At 48.2% G+C, this 20,678-nt stretch overlaps 1 protein-coding gene across 1 annotated transcript; it reads left to right on the top strand.

Moving 5' to 3' along the window:
- Positions 1–312: 312 nt before the first annotated feature.
- On the top strand, positions 313–10,334 carry LOC142466686 (uncharacterized). The gene is made up of 3 exons (XM_075571987.1): positions 313–525; positions 6,190–6,338; positions 8,415–10,334. The coding sequence occupies exon 3, from the start codon at positions 8,522–8,524 to the stop codon at positions 9,851–9,853; it is 1,332 nt and encodes a 443-aa protein (XP_075428102.1). The 5' UTR covers positions 313–525; positions 6,190–6,338; positions 8,415–8,521; the 3' UTR covers positions 9,854–10,334.
- Positions 10,335–20,678: the final 10,344 nt, after the last annotated feature.

Genomic DNA, 20,678 nt, shown 5'->3' with positions numbered 1-20,678 from the left:
GGGCTCTGTGTGAGGGAGGAGCGATGGGGGCTCTGTGTGAGGGAGGAGCGGGGGGTGGGGGCTCTGTGTGAGAGAGGAGCAGGGGGGGGCTCTGTGTGAGGGAGGAGCAGGGGGGGGCTGTGTGGGGGAGGGGCAGGGGGGCTCTGTGTGGGGAGCAGGGGGGCTCTGTGTGGGGGAGGAGAAAGATATATATATATATATATCCAGGTTATCGCCTTTATATCAACATTGACCACAAGCAGCTTTACTGAGATATATTAAGGACAAGGAGGAGAATACACATCTACATGCAGAAGAAACTATCTTTCCCTAGCACAGTGCCTGGGAAATGTTACTGTCTTGTTTCTAATCTACACAGTATGTGACACGTGATCCGTTCTGAAGTCTAAAACTACAACTCCCATGATCCCCTTAGTGTGAGCATGCGCAGTAGGACACAGAGCTGTGACCCGGATGTGTCTCCACTTCCGGGAAAGAGAAGATGAAGAAATAAAGTGGTGCAGGAAGCACACAGGAGCCTTTTCTGTAAGTAACTTACTTTGTATTCAATGAATCAGAGCAGGTATATGCAAAGACGTGGCGTTTCAGGACAGAAACATCCTCTCCTCAGACCATACACCTTACTGCAATAGTGACACTAACAAGTATATATACCCCTAGGGCAGTGGTGGGATTCAGAAAAATTAGCAACAGGTTCTATCTGAGGGGGGGAGGGGAGGAGGATGAGGGGGGGAGATCTCCCCCCGCCCCCTCTCACATATCCCCCCATCCCCCCCTCACATATCCCCCAGCCCCCCATCACATATCTCCCCCCAGCCCCCCCTCACATATCTCCCCCCAGCCCCCCTCACATATCTCCCCCCAGCCCCCCCTCACATATCTCCCCCAAGCCCCCCCTCACATACTCCCCCAGCCCCCCCTCACATATCCCCCTCAGCCCTCCCTCACATGTCCCCCCAGCCCCCCCTCACATATCTCCCCCCAGCCCCCCCTCACATATCTCCCCCCAGCCCCCCCTCACATATCTGCCCCCAGACCCCCCTCACATATCTCCCCCCACACCCCCTCACATATCTCCCCCCACACCCCCCTCACATATCTCCCCCCAGACCCCCCTCACATATCTCCCCCCAGACCCCCCTCACATATCTCCCCCCAGACCCCCCTCACATTTCCCTCCCCCAGCCCCCCTCACATCTCCCTCCCCCAGACCCCCCTCACATCTCCCTCCCCCAGACCCCCCTCACATTTCCCCCAGACCCCTCTCACATCTCCCTCCCCCAGACCCCCCTCACATCACCCCCCTCACATCTCCCCCCCCAGACCCCCCTCACATCTCCCCCCCCAGTCCCCCCTCACATCTCCCCCCCCAGACCTCCTCACATCTCCCCCCCCAGGCCCCCCTCACATCTCTCCCCTACCGACCCCCCCTCAAATCTCTTCCCCCCCAGACCCCCCCTCAAATCTCTCCCCCCCCCCCCAGACCCCCCTCAAATCTCTCCCCCCCCCAGACCCCCCTCACATCTCCCCCCCCAGACCCCCCTCACATCTCCCCCCCCCAGACCCCCCTCACATCACACCCCCCCAGACCCCCCTCACATCACCCCCTCACATCTCCCCCCCAGACCCCCTCACATCACCCCCCCCAGACCCCCCTCACATCACCCCCTCACATCTCCCCCCCAGACCCCCCTCACATCTCCCCCAGACCCCCCCTCACATTTCCCCCCCCCTCACATTTGCCCCCCCCCTCACATTTCCCCCCCCTCACATTTCCCCCCCTCACATCTCCCCCCCTCACATCTCCCCCCCTCACATCTCCCCCTCACATCTCCCCCCCCTCACATCTCCCCCAGACCTCCCCCCTCACATCTCCCCCAGACCCCCCCCTCACATCTCCCCCAGACCCCCCCCTCACATCTCCCCCAGACCCCCCCCTCACATCTCCCCCAGAACCCCCCCTCACATCTCCCCCAGAACCCCCCCTCACATCTCCCCCAGAACCCCCCCTCACATCACTCCCAGAACCCACCCCTCACATCACTCCCAGCCCCCCCCCCACATCTCCCCCAGACCCCCCCCCTCACATCTCCCCCAGACCCCCCCCCCTCACATCTCCCCCAGACCCCCCCCCTCACATCTCCACCAGACCCCCCCCTCACATCTCCCCCAGACCCCCCCCTCACATCTCCCCCAGATCCCCCCTCACATCTCCCCCAGACCCCCCCCTCACATCTCTCCCAGACCCCCCCCTCACATCTCCCCCAGACCCCCCCCTCACATCTCCCCCAGACCCCCCCCTCACATCTCCCCCAGACCCCCCCCTCACATCTCCCCCAGACCCCCCCCTCACATCTCCCCCAGACCTCCCCCTCACATCTCCCCCAGACCCCCCCCCTCACATCTCCCCCAGACCCCCCCTCACATCTCCCCCAGACCCCCCCCTCACATCTCCCCCAGACCCCCCCCTCACATCTCCCCCAGACCCCCCCCCTCACATCTCCCCCAGACCCCCCCTCACATCTCCCCCAGACCCCCCCTCACATCTCCCCCAGACCCCCCCCCTCACATCTCCCCCAGACCCCCCCCTCACATCTCCCCCAGACCCCCCCCTCACATCTCCCCCAGACCCCCCCTCACATCTCCCCCAGACCCCCCCCCTCACATCTCCCCCAGACCCCCCCCTCACATCTCCCCAGACCCCCCCCCTCACATCTCCCCCAGACCCCCCCCCCCCTCACATCTCCCCCAGACCCCCCCCCCTCACATCTCCCCCAGACCCCCCCCTCACATCTCCCCCAGACCCCCCCCTCACATCTCCCCCAGACCCCCCCCCTCACATCTCCCCCAGACCCCCCCCCCTCACATCTCCCCCAGACCCCCCCCTCACATCTCCCCCAGACCCCCCCCCTCACATCTCCCCCAGACCCCCCCCCCTCACATCTCCCCCAGACCCCCCCCCTCACATCTCCCCCAGACCCCCCCCCCTCACATCTCCCCCAGACCCCCCCCCCTCACATCTCCCCCAGAACCCCCCCCTCACATCTCCCCCAGACCCCCCCCCTCACATCTCCCCCAGACCCCCCCCCTCACATCTCCCCCAGACCCCCCCCCCTCACATCTCCCCCAGACCCCCCCCCTCACATCTCCCCCAGACCCCCCCCCCTCACATCTCCCCCAGACCCCCCCCCTCACATCTCCCCCAGACCCCCCCCCTCACATCTCCCCCAGACCCCCCCCCCTCACATCTCCCCCAGACCCCCCCCCCTCACATCTCCCCCAGACCCCCCCCCCCTCACATCTCCCCCAGACCCCCCCCTCACATCTCCCCCAGACCCCCCCCCCTCACATCTCCCCCAGACCCCCCCCCTCACATCTCCCCCAGACCCCCCCCTCACATCTCCCCCAGACCCCCTCCCCATCACATCTCCCCCAGACCCCCTCCCCATCACATCTCCCCCAGACCCCCTCCCCATCACATCTCCCCCAGACCCCCTCCCCATCACATCTCCCCCAGACCCCCTCCCCATCACATCTCCCCCAGACCCCCCCCTCACATCTCCCCCAGACCCCCCCCCTCACATCTCCCCCAGACCCCCCCCCCCCTTCACATCTCCCCCAGACCCCCCCCCTCACATCTCCCCCAGACCCCCCCCCTCACATCTCCCCCAGACCCCCCCCCTCACATCTCCCCCAGACCCCCCCCCCTCACATTTCCCCCAGACCCCCCCCCCCTCACATCTCCCCCAGACCCCCCCCCTCACATCTCCCCCAGACCCCCCCCCCTCACATCTCCCCCAGACCCCCCCCTCACATCTCCCCCAGACCCCCCCCCCTCACATCTCCCCCAGACCCCCCCCCTCACATCTCCCCCAGACCCCCCCCCCTCACATCTCCCCAAGACCCCCGCCCCCTCACATCTCCCCAAGACCCCCCCCCTCACATCTCCCCAAGACCCCCGCCCCCTCACATCAAAGGACGAGCAGGGAAATGCGAACGGGGTACTTATTGTCTGGCGCCAGCGGAGTGAGTGTGTGTGTGTTGATGTGCGTGCGTGTGTGTTTGTGTGTGTGTTGATGTGCGGTGTGGTGATGTGCCCCTTTCTGCCCGATCCCTGTGGCTGTCAGCCTGCGGGAGATGGAGGGAGCTTGCGCCGCCGGGGGGGGAGGGGGGGTGAGGAAGTGGTTGTGTCCCGGAGCAGTGGTGGCAGCAAGGTGCTGTGTGTGATTTTATATATATATATATATATATATATATATATATATATATATATATATGTGCGTGTGTGTGCGATGTGTGTGTGCATGCATGATGTGTGAGCGTGTGCGCGAATATATTTATCAAAGTTGCACAATGTTAATAAATAATTTATTCTCACATGTCTTTTTTTTTAATTTTTAAAATATATAATATATATACACACACACACACACACACACACACACACACACACACACACACACACACACACACACACACACACACACACACACACACACACACGTTCCCCAGTGACACACAAACACACAGACCACTTCAAAGTGACACACACACACACACACTGACGGCTACCAAGTGACACACACACAGTGATACCCGCCTCCCAAGCGCGCTTGCTGTCTCCTCTGCCAGGACAGCAAAAAGCTCCTGGTAGAGCGAGCGGCAGCAAGCAAGAGCGATCAGCAGCACCTAAGCGCTTACTATGTCCGAGGCCGGATCGCAGGGCCACACTGTTCAAAGCCTTATTTAACCAGAGGCAGCTGTTGAAATTATGGATAACTTTGGTTGCTGTCACCTACACTACTTTACCTAGTTTACTGGGCAGCTAATGCCACATCTATATTCTCCAGACTATTCCTCTGTGACCATTACCATCACTTATTGTCTTTCCAAATCCTTGCAAAACCTTATTTATCCCCCAAACAGCTTGTCAAATGATTACCGCTATATCGTATTGTATTGTATGTCTTTATTTATATAGCGCCATTAATGTACATAGCGCTTCACAGTAGTAATACATGTGGTAATCAAATAAATAACAGATAATATAAATAACAGATCATGGGAATAAGTGCTTTAGACATAAAAGTAACATTAAGGAAGAAGAGTCCCTGCCCCGAGGAGCTTACAGTCTAATTAAGACTTTAGAATTTATCCCATCAAGAGAAGAGTTACCCGTCTCACATGGTTTCTCTTACTGTGTTTCTGTTGCTGTTTGTGTTCTGTATCCCCCTTCCTCCCACACCCTTTATTTGCCTCCCAGGTACTGATCTGCAGGGGGTTATTTTTCCTTATCCACTTTACCTCCTCTGTTTACCAAACACTAGATTCACTAAAGTGCAATATCCTCAATTGCATTTTAACAGCCACTCAAGTAACTGGCAATGAGAATGTGATCCCAGCAGCTCTTTGCACCTCTCCCCTCACTGCTGTCTTCTCACAGCCTTGTTCAGCACCATTGATGCCGTATGTAGCCTTGGGCTACATTTAGTCGGTTATCCCACCTGGACATATATATGAGGACACACACAGGGGAGTGACCGCATGTACTGTATGTGGGAATGTGGGAAGGGATTTAGTGACTTATCCCACCTGAACATACACAAGAGGACACACACAAGGGAGAGACCGCATGTTTGTGGGGAATGTGGGAAGGGATTCAGTGTGTTATCTGTGGTCTATGTGGAGCGATGGGATGCGTGGGGGGGTCAAACCCAAACTGACATTGTTACCTCATTAGACTGTGGGTCAAGGCTTTTTCTATAGTCCAGTTTCCAAATCAGTCCAGGGCCTGTTATAAGCTCAGGTTGCTAATGGAACACATTCCTGCTACAACACCTTGTTACATCAACCCCACTTTCTGTTTAGTTCCACCGGAAGAAAACTCACCTTTTTGTGTCACTTGTGTCATTTTGTCAGGGAATTTTTAATTACAACAGTATTTTCATTTATTTTTTAAGTAATAAGAAAGTAGTCACTGGTATGGCCTGTGGCTCCCATTCCAATCAAACTGTGGGTACATACAAGTGAGCCATCGTATATACATTGCTCTCCATTAACTTCTGTTCTCCTCAAAAATTGTAGAGAAGAAAGAAAAGACAAGTCACATTATTATCAACTTGTATCTTTTTTCAGCTCTTGTATAAAATAGACATTAATTTGAGACCTCACTAAATGTCCCAATTTTAGGTTTGTAAATTGTGTGAGAAACGAGGAAGAACAGAACCTTGTGGCGTTCCAGTCCACAGGAAAATCTACTACAGAACTGGCACAGACCTCCACCCCACACACAGAGCTCCTGGTCTGGAGATGAATATGGGAAAGAGCTTGGTATCAAGGTGGGTACGCTATGGAAAAGTAACGCGCCAGCACAAGGTAATCAGGAATATTTAAGTAAAAACTGCCGTACACCAAGTTCTGATATTTATCGGAACAGGAGGAACAGCAGCAATACTGCAAATATTTTATCACCTACTCCAGGCTGGCGTTAGCCCTGTCTTTCATATGTATATAATGGCAACTATACTGCCCATTATATACATTGGCAAGATGAGCTAAATCAACATGGAATAGATGATAAAATAGTTGTTAAAATACATTACAGTACATATTAACCCATTAGTAGTCGACAGGTCAACTAGTTATCGGTTTCCATGACTAGCTGACCACACAGGGGATAATATACACATTACACTACCTACCCACCTTTGCCACCATAGTGGCTAGTAAAGCATGGTTAGTTCTTGGTTTGTCCCGAAGGCATAAACTAAACACTACGGCTCAGATACATCCAATTCTGTTAAAGTGGCGTTAATATCGCACCTGGGGAAATAATAAACTAACAGGTATTATTACTGCAATTTTAAGGTGGTATATATCAAGATTGTGGTAATAACTTACTGGGTGCGGTATTTGGTCCAATCTCGCGATATGGGAATTAATGCGACCGTTAATAATGCTTTACATACCGCAGTGGGTTAATATTTCTATCATAGGCTTCTGTAATGTCTATTATTACAGAAACCTATGAGCAAAATAACATTAACCTGTCTCATGCCTGTGGTTACCAAGGTATACCACAGGCACCAAAGGGGTTAATACTTTATTAAAAGAAAACATTACCTAACCCTGTTGACACCGTTAGTGGCCAGTAAAACATTTCCATTCTAGTCGCTACGGTAATTAAGGAGTAAACCCCTCATCACCACCCCTTCCCTACCCCCACGGGAAGCCTACCCACCCTTCCCAGGGCAACTACCTAGGAGCGAGGTATATAAATAATGCCACAGTGGGGAAGTTGGAGAGAACAGAGACATTCACAAAGGAGTTAGGAAACAGTAAACAGAAAAAACAATAGGAAGGGCATAGTGATATGCAGGAGGAGAGACTTCCCAGATACTGGAGGATAGAAGTATACAAATAATCACAGATTTTAGAGAGTTAATTTCTCACAGTTGCAAAGTTGTTCTGCAGAGTCCCAGTCCCGATCTTACTCTAATCTTCACCTCCAATTTCAACTCCAAAATGAACTCTGCCATACACTTTAACTGGGACACTTAAGATGGGATATGCCAACTTACCTCTCCCTCATGACCTTTTGTAAGACAGTTTGTGTAACAGTGACTTTTTGAAGTGAAACTTCTTTGCTGGCACCTATAGAGTTTTGATAGGAAAAATCCCTCGTGTTGAAACAGAAATCCATGACGGAAGTGACGTCATGCTACTACTGTGCGCGCGCCACACCCGCGCATGCGCTAACATCGGCGACGTGCAAAAGCATTTCCAGCGCTGTTCAAAGGTGCGTCCGGTAGTGCGTAAGCCGGCGCAGCGCGCGCAGGCAGCACGGCAAGCATGCGCAGGTGCAGCTCACACCGCGAGCGTGCAGGTGCAGGACAGCAGTAGTTGGCCGCAAGTTCCATAATCTGCCACCTTGACCCCTTCCAATACCTGGCCCACACAGAACTCAGCCACAACTTCCATGCTCGGGTGACTGTTCCACACCAAACTCTCTGGTGCACGGGTGGGCCCACTCCCAATGCTACACACAAAAACAGTCACAAACAAAAAAAAAACCAGAGTCTCTCATACACACACTCACTCACACATATATACACACACACACACACACACAATTCGCAGTTAGTGTAAATATATAGCGTGCAAATAGCTAAAACGAGGTGGGGGGGAGGGGGTGCCGAGCACATGCGATCTAAGTCAAACTTCTTTGCATTTTCTCACTGAAATAGAGTTTGGATTTTAATTAAAAACATCACAAATACAATTTCTGTGACAAAGGACAAAGAAGTTTCACTTAAAATGTGCGTGCTTGGCGCGTGCACACACACACACACTTTTTTTTGATAACTAATGCCTAATTTCGCCTAATTTTCTAATTATGTATTTTTTTTGTCTAGTAGAAAGACGAGCGCCAATAATCCACCCATGCCAACACTGCAAGGTTGCTTTTAGCAGTCAGGATTACCTCCTCAAATATCTGACGTTCAAACACCCTAATGAGTATATGGAAAAGATGAGGACAGAACAATCTTGCAACATTCCAATAAATATGACAGAAAATGCATCTTTCAACCAGTCAAGGCAATTAATAAACAATATAACTGCTTCTCATTCACATATATATATATTAGCTGCTGCCACAGGAAAAGATCTTGGAGAAAGTGGGAAGAGTCTGACTTTATCAGATGAGGACACACAGAAGAGAACACAGACTGGGGAAAAACCGCATGTATGTGGGGAATGTGGGAAGGGATTTAGTCATTTATCCAGCCTGAGGAAACACAATAGGACACACACAGGGGAGAGACCGCATGTATGTGGGGAATGTGGGAAGGGATTTAATCGGTTATCCCACCTGGACACACACATGAAGACACACACAGGGGAGAGACCGCATGTATGTGGGGAATGTGGGAAGGGATTTAGTGACTTATCCCACCTGAACATACACAAGAGGACACACACAGGGGAGAGACCGTATGTATGTGGGGAATGTGGGAAGGGATTTAGTGACTTATCCCACCTGAACATACACAAGAGGACACACACAGGGGAGAGACCGCATGTATGTGGGGAATGTGGGAAGGGATTTAGTCAGTTATCCAGCCTGAACACACACAAGAGGATACACACAGGGGAGAGACCGTATGTATGTGGGGAATGTGGGAAGGGATTTAGTGTGTCATGCAGCCTGGACACACACAAGAGGACACACACAGGGGAGAGACCGTATGTATGTGGGGAATGTGGGAAGGGATTTAGTCAATTATCCAGCCTGGACTTGCACAAGAGGATACACACCGGGGAGAGACCGTATGTATGTGGGGAATGTGGGAAGGGATTTAGTGTGTCATCCAGCCTGAACGAACACAAGAGGATACACACAGGGGAGAGACCGTATGCATGTGGGGAATGTGGGAAGGGATTTAGTCATTTATCCAGCCTGAGGAAACACAATAGGACACACACAGGGGAGAGACCACATGTATGTGGGGAATGTGGGAAGGGATTTAGTCGGTTAACCAGCCTGAACACACACAAGAGGACACACACAGGGGAGAGACCACATGTATGTGGGGAATGTGGAAAGGGATTTAGTGATTTATCCTACCTTAACACACACAAGAGGACACACACAGGAGAGAAACCACATGTATGTGGGGAATGTGGGAAGGGATTTAGTCATTTATCCAGCCTGAGTAAACACAAGAGAACACACACAGGGGAGAGACCGCATGTATGTAGGGAATTTGGGAAGGGATTTAATGATTTATCCCACCTGAACACACACACGGGAGAAACCGCATGTATGTGGGGAATGTGGGAAGGGATTTAGACAGTTATCCCACTTGGACATACACATGAGGACACACACGGGAGAAACCGCATGTATGTGGGGAATGTGGGAAGGGATTTAGTGACTTATCCCACCTGAACATACACAAGAGGACACACAGGGGAGAGACCGCATGTATGTGGTGAATGTGGAAAGCTATTTAGTCAGTTATCCAGCCTGAACACACACAAGAAGATAGCTCTAACATAGAATCAATAGCTTACATAAGCAAAGGTAACTGAAGATGTAAAAACAAAACTGCTGTTTTCCCTGGAGAACCACATGTATATAGACCAATGTTACAAGTAGTAATAACACCACTTATCCACTATTCGAATAGCTGGATGGAATTCCACGATCACTGTAGTAAGAATTCCCACACGCTAGTGTCCAGACATAAATGCATCAATGTGGATAATAGATATATGGTGTATACAGACACGAGTAATAAACTCACGTTTATATGGTCTTCTGAGTGATTTTTCCACCAAAGGTGTGTGCTTCCGTTTTTCCACAGCATCCAGATGAGTCAGTATCAGGAAAGTTGGAGCACTACTTAAGCCAGTAAGAAAAAATATTGCAGGACAGTGTGTTCCATGAGATAAAAAATATTTTATGGATCAAAAGCATAAACTGAGCCCAAGTGGCCCCCACCAACGCGTTTCGAGCATCAGGTTCTTTGTTAAGGTGCATTGAAACGCGTTGGTGGGGGCCAGTTGGGCTCCGTTTATGTAATCCTATGCTTTTTGATCCATTAAATATTTTTTATCATGGGACACACTCCTGCAATATTTTTCTTACTGGCTTAAGTAGTACTCCAAATTTCCTGATACTGACTCCACTGATGGTTACACTTGCACACCTCTATGCAGAGATTTCCGTTACGCATGCGCTGGCGTTACCTCCCCACAAGCACATTGCCAGGCTGAGGGAGGTGTTCATAAGCGAATCTGAGGCCAAAATCTATGGTCAGAGTCCAGGAGAGAGACACCCAACTTTATTTTGTATTTGTAATTCTAACCCAGAATGAGTATACCAAAGAAAAAGGACTCAGTTCAAAATAGCACTCAATTATCCAAGAATGTATATTGTAATGATTAAAAATAATCTTTATTTAATTAATAATTAAAATAAGTGGTGCATCAAAAATAGACCAAACAAGGCGATCTACAGAGGGGCCGTGTAGCTCCGTATATAGAGGCAGTATTTATACTGGCTATTGTGTAGTGTAAGTCGGTAGTAGTAATATCGTGCAAATCAGATAAGAGGTGTATGTAAGGACAGCTTGGTAATTCGGTCTAAACCAAATTGGTAAAGTGACTTAGAATATATAGCATGTTCTTGGATTCCTGAATTCGTGTGCCTCTGAGCTCACTCGCGTCCCTTTGTAAATGCGATAAGATAGTAAAAAAAAAACACGAGGAATCACTATTGGAAGAATCCCAATAGCTAAAAAACAATTGTATACTGGTGACCCTAGGTATCGTTCCTAATAGTACATAGAGGGGCTTAATCAATTCACTAGTACCCATAAAGAGCCAGAAAGACTGCTTGCAAGCATAAGCTTGTTGTAGGCCCTAAAAAAGAGAGGTATAATTCCTTGTTCATATCTATGATAACAGGAATGAGTTAGGTTGCGACAAATCCTTAAATTATAATTCATTTTCCCAGTCAGCTGAGTCACTAGACAAATGGATAGCTTCTTGTGTGCTTAGTTGTCTCTGGGGCTCAGGATACTATCATATTATATAAGGTGTATAAGGTGTAGTATGCTGAGGTAGCAGTTCAGGCGAATATAGCAGGTTATATCACCATTAGACAATTATGATATTTAATATTCCTTAGCCCACTAATTAATACACCGTGTGGTATTTGTATTTGGTCATTGAGTCCAAAATCATCATTGTAAGTAAAAAGGGTATGACTTTGAGTTACTGAAGGAAACCAGTTGCTAGGTGTCACGGTTTACGTCAGTGACACTAGGGCCTATGCAGAGAGCTTGCGAGAATGGCCATTCGCCAGACTTAAAACTCTCCATGTTTTTGGCGGATTCCCATCGCAGTATGCGCATATCTGTGAGAGGAATCCGGCAGAGAGATGGCGAGGCCTGGCGCGAAGGGCTCCGCTGGCGAGATCTGTCAGCAGAGAGCGAGATCCGCCTCTCTGCACAAATCTCGGCTGGAAAAAAAAAATGTGTACATAACAATTTGATTACTATTGTAGATGTGCAGGGGGTCTCCGGAGATGAACCACGTTGGTTTTATGTCCGGGGATCCCCTGCTTCCCGAGATACAGGCCCCGTTATGAGGTGCCGGTATCTCCTATGCATGGAGATAGCCCGATCACGTGACGCGGGACATTTCCATTCATAGGAGATACTGGCACCTCATAAAGGTGCCTGTATCTCGGGAAGCAGGGGGTCCCCGGACATAAAACCAACACGGTTCATGTCCGGAGACCCTCTGCACATGTACACTAATAATCAAAATACAGTAATGCTGCTTCATTACCTTAGCGGCTATCCGTTAAGGCAATGAAGGGGTTAAGTCACAGTAGCATGTTTATTGGGGACAATGGCCCCCAATAAACATTGCTATACACAACACAATCAGGCTCTGTGCCCCCAACAACACCTAAACCCCCCTTTTATACATAAACCATAGTAATTTTTTAGGCACAGGAATGGTACCTCGGGTGTTGCCTGCAGTATCAAGTCTGTGGCCCAAAAAAATTACTACAAGACACAAATACTTTAACATTAATACACCCCACCCCACTACCCACCCCTGTGAGGCATAACCACCATCACCCCCAACACACCGGGAGGCCTTCCCTCCGTCCCTTGGGGACAATACCCCCTACCCCCAATACCCACATTCAAAACAATACAGACACCCGCAAGAAACATAACAATTTTTAATAAACTATACATAGCTCACCCACAACATATAGCAAATATATTGTGGGGTTACTTAACCCCTTAATACCGATAACGGTTAATAAGCAGTAAAGTAATTAATGGGTTAAGCCACCCTGCACCCATTCATTTGTAGAGTGGCTTCATCATTCTCATATATATATTATTCTTATATATATATATATATATATATATATATATAATTTTACATATATATATATAATTTTACATTTATATATATAATTTTACATATATCTTTATAAATGTATGTAAAATATAAGTATGATTAAGCAACCTACAAAGAAATAGGAAAGGATATGCATGTAGCTATTTAAAACATCCGATCTGCAATTGACAACATCACTGCCAAATTAAAAACAAAGCCAAATGAAAATAAAAACACATATCATAAGAGAATAAAGCAAGCACCTATCCAAAGCAGTAAAGAGTAAATTGGTATAAAATTTACTATTGAACTATGTGTACATGAAGCAAATAATATTTACATCATGTACACAATTGCAATCAATGCTCCAAAACAAATACACGCTTGAAAGTAAACATTCTATATAAACAAAGCAAGTCGACAATAATAAATTAACACACAATTAATGCCATCCGAAATACATTACAAGCAAATCTAAACAAAAATCCCTATTGAAGATTGCTAGACAAACACAAAACCAGTGCAAAAACAAATTTATTCCTAAGTAACACAGTGCAGTGTGTATTCGCCCCCACAGTGGTTGTTTATGGGTTGCGGTAGGGTCGCTTGCAGGCTTAACCCCTTCATGACCGTTGCTGTATTAACCACTATGGTAATGAAGGGGTTAAGTTGACCCGCAACACCCCCGGAAACCATAAACACCCCCCAAATTCCCCCTTAATCCACTGCCGCTCCCCACAGAAAGCATGGTAATGGATGGTTAACCCCTTCATTACCTTAGCGGTTGGCCGCTAAGGTAATGAATTGGGCTGTTAATGCATTATTCCTGCTTCGGATGCATGGGGGGGGGCTTCGGTGCTGATATTCCTGGGTATCAGCTCTGGAGCCCCGCTGCATCAATCCGAGCCAGGAAAAGGGCCTGATTTTTTTTATATGTCCCGTCTCGCCGCACCAACTTTTTTTGACGGAGCGATTTGGAGAAAATCTCTCCATTTTATAGCCGCGATCAGCACCAAGATGCTGATCGGGGCTACTAGAATACGGCGGGTTTTAAAACTGGCGAGATATTGCTTCTCGCCACCTGCGCGCCGAGTTTTTTTTCCCAGAAACAAAAACTGGCGGATTTTCCTTATCTCGCCAGTTTTTCGCCATTTACTGAATTGCTGTAGGCATATTTGGCAAAAAACTGGCGAGATAGGGCTTCTCGCAGCTCTCTGCATAGGCCCTTGTGTGTTTGATCAGGTTGTGTGATCCTTAGAAGTACTAAAGCAAACTAGTTGCTAGATTTATGTGGCTAAAGGGAGGACCTTGCTGTACTCCCTAATTGTGATAAGCCGGTATTAACTCCCCTCTCAGGAGCTCCGGAGTGCTACAGCAAACACAGAGCAGGCTGCTATGTGCTGCATCCGGATCTAACGCTCCGTTAGTATAGCACAGCTGCACAGGGCAGAGAACAGTGTATGTTTGATCGAGCGCGTTACCTCGCTGTGCTCCCTGATTATATTAAGCAGATGTAAGCTCCCCTCTCAGGAACTCCGGAGTACTGCAGCACACTCAGAGCAATCTACAATGTACTGGCTCCGGATCTAATGCGATGTGAATGTAGCAGACTCATTGCCACACACTGACTCTAGTGTGAAGACTGATATTTAAATACTTCAATAGTAGGTCACGTGCTCATTTGTTTATGCCCCTAGGTGCTAGGGTACGCAAATGATATTTCCATTTCAATTCCTTTTGAAGAATCAATTTGTTCCAATCACCACCTCTTGGGTTCGGAGGAACCCGCTCAATATCAATACCAAAAAATCTTAGATCAGTGATGTTTTCCTTAGGAATCTGGTGGACATGATTGGCCAATGGGGTATCTAGATGGTTTCTATTGGCCCCCAGATGTTCTAAGATACGTTGGTGAAATTCTCTTATAGTTTTACCAACGTAAACTATGCAACTCCATACCTTAGGCATGTTCCTATTACACTAGCCCTCATATGGCCATTGTTTTTGGACACATTTAGGTTTATTTTGCTGTTTGCATTGTTTTAAGCTGCACTCGGTCATCTGTTCATGTGGGCAGGTCATTTAATGTACTTTAAAGCAGAGTATATATAACTGGATACGAAACAAAAGAAAACAAGCGCAGACGCAAATGGTGAAGTAAGTTCAAATCAATTAATATATATTAAAAGGTATGATATCTGCGTTCATCAGTGAAGACAAAAGTAGGCATATCGTGCACTTAGGTTAACATGTTACCCGGCACCACCAGACGCACAGGAACCGTAGAACCGCAGAACCGCAGCAACCACCGTGTCACCAAGATGGGTGAGGTAACGCTGATCGTCCGTCGTTTTAGGCCGTCACTGGCTGGCTTAGTCTGGCTCTATGAAGTCTGCAAGAACGTCTTTGCACTGTGCCCGCTGGAACCGCCGTCAGGCTTGTCTCTCCGGAAAGTCCACGTAGTTTTGCGGCCGATTCGCGACTTGCCGTAAGGCAATCCTTGCCGCAAAGTGGATTGATGACGTCACAAGAAAGTTCGGAGCAAGTCTCTCTACACCTCAGCAAGGGTATATGGCAGAGATATAACCGTAGGGGCTAGATACTAGATACATCCAACGCACGTTTCATAGCATAAGCTACTTCATCAGGGATAGAATACAAATATAAAATCACAGGATATATACCATATCGCTGCACAGGATAGGTCAATTGAGCCTCTGTATAAACCAATAGGATCTAGGTATGTTAAAACTCACATATGTTTGAATAAAGCAGGTCCTAATTAGGACCCAAGCCTAGAAAAGATTAACCCATCGTGGGCAGCAATAACTTAGAAAAACAACCTACATATTAAACCTTTAATTATAAAATTATCAGCACATGTTAATAAGATTTGTGTGTTCACATGAGTCTCTGCAATAGAACAAACAAAAAATTAGTATATAGTAATTTGAAAATAGTAATCAAGGGGGCGTGGCTTGGAGCCGAAACAAGATGGCTGTGTGATGCTGTAGCTCCACAAAGAGGGATCAAACATCTATATCCATCCTGGCTCATATTACACCAAACTAATTAATCTTGTTCAAATCCGAATAGCCCACGAAGCGCTGATTATTTCGAGGCCATAAATACATACATACGACATTAATTGGACATTTCAAGAATAACCTGGTGTACTGAGGCCTACTGGGCAGAGCAGCAGCTCCAGCCCCAGAGCAGAGCTCCCTCAAGGATCGTGGCCCGGTATCGAGCTCTCCCCTGGCTTCCCCTGCCCGCAGAGAGCAAGAACTATCATAAGGGCAAACTCGCAGGAGGGAGAATAGGGTGAGTAGCCCATAAACTTTCAGCTTGAGGCAGCACGAGGCTTAGGAGCGGCTGGGTAACATCTAAAATGGCCGCCACTGCCTTGTAACGGAGAGTGAGCGGAGCTCCAGGCATACCTGCCCCCGGCCGGAGAGCGCCTCTCTGTTCCTCCCTTCATCTGTTCACTCCACTCCGCTGTGGGAGGGGGGGGATTGGGGCTATCGGCGGTGCTTGCCGAGGTGGTGCGGGGCTCTGGTGCGGCTGCTGGCTGCCTAAAATGGCTGCTCAGTAAAGGAGAGGGGGCTGAGTACCGGATTTATCTCCTCCTGGCCAGCGGCCGCTCGGGGTGAGCCGTGGGCCGTGCCGGTCTACCCCCTGCATACCAGCGCCCCCTCCGCCTTCCTGTGCCTCTGAGGTGAAGTCTGGGCAGAGCTGCGGCAGGGACTGGAGCCGCCGGGCTCCCTGCGTTCCAGCTTGCGTGTCGGCCAAATCCAAAATGGCCGCCGCAGGGCTGATTTAAAGAAACAGCTCCCCATAGGCCAATAAATATACAGAAAAAAAAAAAAAAAAGCAGCCTAACCAAACCAAGGGACTGTAGAGACTGTAAAATCACTTGCAAAAGCTGGTTTACAAGACACTACACTGCCTGCAACAACAAATTGGTTCCCTGAAATCAAGAGAGGCAGATTAGAGGGGCTGAGTGCTGCAACTGGGGGCGGAGGGGGGGGGGGAGAGATCACCTTGCCTCACTAAACTGCTATTTGAATCATACAGCCACTGTGCAGAAACACCTCCCCTGATGTTGGAGCTCCCCAATGCATGGTCACCTAAGATTAAAAAATAAAGAAAAGCCGCAGTCATAGTCAGAGCTTACACACGAGCCGGACGGGCTATTTAACAACATCACGAAAATCGACAGATAAAGAAACCAAAACTAATAACTAAATCCCACCTGCACGCCTATAGCTGGTGGGGTACGTCCCTGAGCACCCTACGTAAGTGAGAACTACCAAAATAAGAGTAACTAACACTAATATGTTCCTCGGTGGTGCGCACGTGGCGCAGTCCACAATGGCCGCCTGAAGCGGGCTCCATGAGGCGGCGGGCTTACCAAAGCATCTAACAAAACAAAAGAAGTAGGAAACGCATAGATTGGAGGCGTTGGATATAGTACGCCCCAGAATGGCTCCGAAAAAAACAACTCCGCAAGACTTCTTCAAGACAAAAGAGAAAAGTAAAGCGGGCAGGTCAGACAGCAGAGCGCCATCTCCCACTCAGTCAGACACTGAACATGAACCTGAGGTATGTGAACAAACATCAACCAAAAAAGACATTGAGAACTTATATGCAAGCCTAAAAACCTTACTCCACCAAGAGCTCCAAAGCGCTCTCAAAGACCTCAGAACGCACAGATACGCTGGAACATAAAGTGGATGAAACCATTAACAACCAGACCACTATGGATACGGAGATCCTGGCCCTAAGAGCCAGAATGGCTGCCGTGGAGGAAAAACAGGAGGATCAAGAAAACAGGGCAAGAAGGAACAACCTCAGGTTCAAAAACATTCCAGAGACGGTCACAGATCTGGAGAGAGCAACAACTGAATGGCTACAGACCCTTCTCCCGGAAACGCCCCCAGCATTACTGATCCTGGACAGGGTGCATAGAGCGCTCAAACCGCGACCAGAAGCCGGAGATAGAGCTCGAGATCTAGTGGTGAGGATGCACTACTTTAAAACTAAAGAAGCGATTTTTAACCTGGCACGGGAAAAAGGAGGGCTGAAATGGGGAGATGTGACGATAGACGTGTACAACGACCTAGCCCCATCAACGCTGTTGAAGAGGATGGCTCTGAGACATATCACAAAAGTCCTGAGAGACAACGAAATTCGATACAAGTGGGGGTTCCCATTCCGCCTGATCGCCACCAGGAATGGAACGCAAGCCTACATGAGGGATCCAGAGGAGGGAAGGGACTTCCTAGAAAGACTGGGATTGCAACCACCAGACTCCATGTCCAGCGAAGAACACAGACCGCCTCCCGTCAGACCCGTATGGAAAGAAGTGGGCAGAGGAGCCACTCCACATAGAAGAAATCCAAAGGAACCCCAGAAATCTTAAATTTTAGGTCTATGCAAAACCTGCTAAAGTGGAGAAGACCCGTAAATCCCGATATAAGGAACTATGCCTAAATGATAGACTGAGATTTGTTATATAGATCCAGATAAGAAATAACAAGGGACCAGCATCATTCCCCCCCACCCCCCATGGTTGAGCGGGTAATCCGTAAGGTAGAAGTACTGGTGACAGTACGCAGAATACATGTAGCTAAGCAAAAAAAATAAATGAAAAAGAAAAAATGTATGGGGGTGGGGGGTTGTAGACAAGAAAGGGTCAATGTATGACTCCGGCTGTTGAATCATGCTTGTTCTATATAAAGCTGGTCACAATGGTATAGAGTTACACATTTGGCAAGGAAGGTCTACTATATTAAGTAAAATAAACAAAAAGGGATAGAAATGTTAAAAAAAAAAAAAGTTGATTTGTTGAGCGGGCCCGCCGCCTGGGACCGCAGTACGGCCCGTACACACCCAAGGTTATGGGTGTGGGATTAGCGCTACTGCGCAATCGCAGAGAAAGTTCGTTCACGTCCAGTGAACACACAAATCCAGGCTATGTTAGTCACCTGGATTATCCTATATATGTGTTTTTATTTTTGATGTTTACATGTTTGAATGTTTTCATTACTGTACGAGGTGCGGGGATACCCTCCAGGCCGACACTCAAGGGAATCCAGAAAACTAATCCACTAGAGAAGAAGACCTCACACCCAGGTAAATACAAATGACACCAACACTAATATCGCATAACTATAAAGGGACTGAACAATGTGGTAAAAAGGAAGCTAGCCATGACAGAATATAAAAGACTATCAGGGGACATAATATTCCTACAAGAAACGCACTTCACTGCTGGCTCCACCCCCACGTATTGGGACAAATTATACCCCCAGATATACACAGCTTCGGCAAAGGACGAAAAGAAAAGAGGGGTGGCCATACTCCTAGCAAGGAACTCTCCATTTAAGGTAGACAGGGTAAGAAGGGACCCAGAAGGACGATACCTAATAATCACGGGGAGCATAGAAGATACACAAATAACCCTAGTTAATGTGTACGCACCAAATGAAAATAAGAGAATATTTTTCACAAAATTGTTTCGACTGCTGGGCACAACCTCCCGGGGCCGCTTAGTCATGGCGGGAGATTTTAATATAGCCTTAAATGAAAAACAAGACAGATCTAAACCTGCCCTAGCTAAGACAATGGCTGCCAGAAAGGGGGAGAGAAAAACGCTAAGAGAGGGACTTAAAGAGTTTGATTTAAGGGATGCATGGAAGGAGATGAATCCGCAGAAAAGGGACTTCTCTTTCTATTCAGCTCCCCACAAAGTATACACAAGGATTGACTACATATTTGTAGATTCCTTACTGATCCCAAAAATTACCAAGGCCACAATACACCCTATTACCTGGTCAGATCATGGCCCAGTTGAAGTGCACATTGACGACATACACAAGAAACCAAGCAAAGGGACATGGAGACTAAACGAGTCTCTACTAAAGATGCCAGAAGTCATAGCTGAGATCAGTAACGAGGCCACCATCTACTTCCAAATAAATGAAGGTAGCGTGAACTCACCCTATATCCTATGGGAGGCCCATAAGGCCGTGGTGAGAGGAAAGCTTATCAGTGTCGCATCGCATAGAAAGAGGGAGAGACAGAAACAAACAGCAAGCCTGCAAGAAAAGATAAAGACCCTAGAAGAGGCACATAAAATAAATCACAGTATAGCCATGGAGACTGAATTGCGGGATCTCAGAGGGAAATTAAATTTACTACTTACTGATAAAGCTGAAAAAGCCATAGCATGGACAAGACAAAAATTCTACGAGAAGGCCAATAAGGCTGACACAATGCTGGCCACAAGATTGAGGAAGGATAGAATGCAATCTAGAATACATGGCATTAGAAGAAAAGATGGGGTGTGTACAACAAACCCACAGACAATAGCTAATGAATTCACCACATATTACAAAGAGCTATACAATGGAAATAAAGTAGATAAAGAGAACACCACCAAGAAAAAACAGAGAGAATTTCTCAGAAAAATGAATTTGCCTAAACTCACAGTACAGGATATAACAACACTATCCCAGCCAATTACGTCGACAGAGGTATTAGAAACAATAAAGGGGTTGAAGAACTCCAAGGCCCCGGAACCAGATGGTCTATCCAATATTTACTATAAAAAATTAGCTCACATATTAGTCCCCCAATTACTAAAGATATTTAATAAAGCTCTTGAGGGAGAGCAGTTTCCTCAAACGATGCTGGAATCAAAAATAATACTAATACATAAAGAGGGAAAAGACCCC

This window comes from Ascaphus truei, chromosome 15 (genome assembly GCF_040206685.1).
Source record: "Ascaphus truei isolate aAscTru1 chromosome 15, aAscTru1.hap1, whole genome shotgun sequence".
Lineage (NCBI taxonomy): Eukaryota > Metazoa > Chordata > Amphibia > Anura > Ascaphidae > Ascaphus > Ascaphus truei.
Note: the sequence above shows the minus strand (reverse complement) of the source record. Positions and strands in the feature narration are given on the sequence as shown.

Excerpts from the sequence above, each read along its gene's own strand:
- LOC142466686 (XM_075571987.1), top strand. The coding sequence starts at position 8,522 with ATGGAAAAGATGAGGACAGAACAATCTTGCAACATTCCAATAAATATG.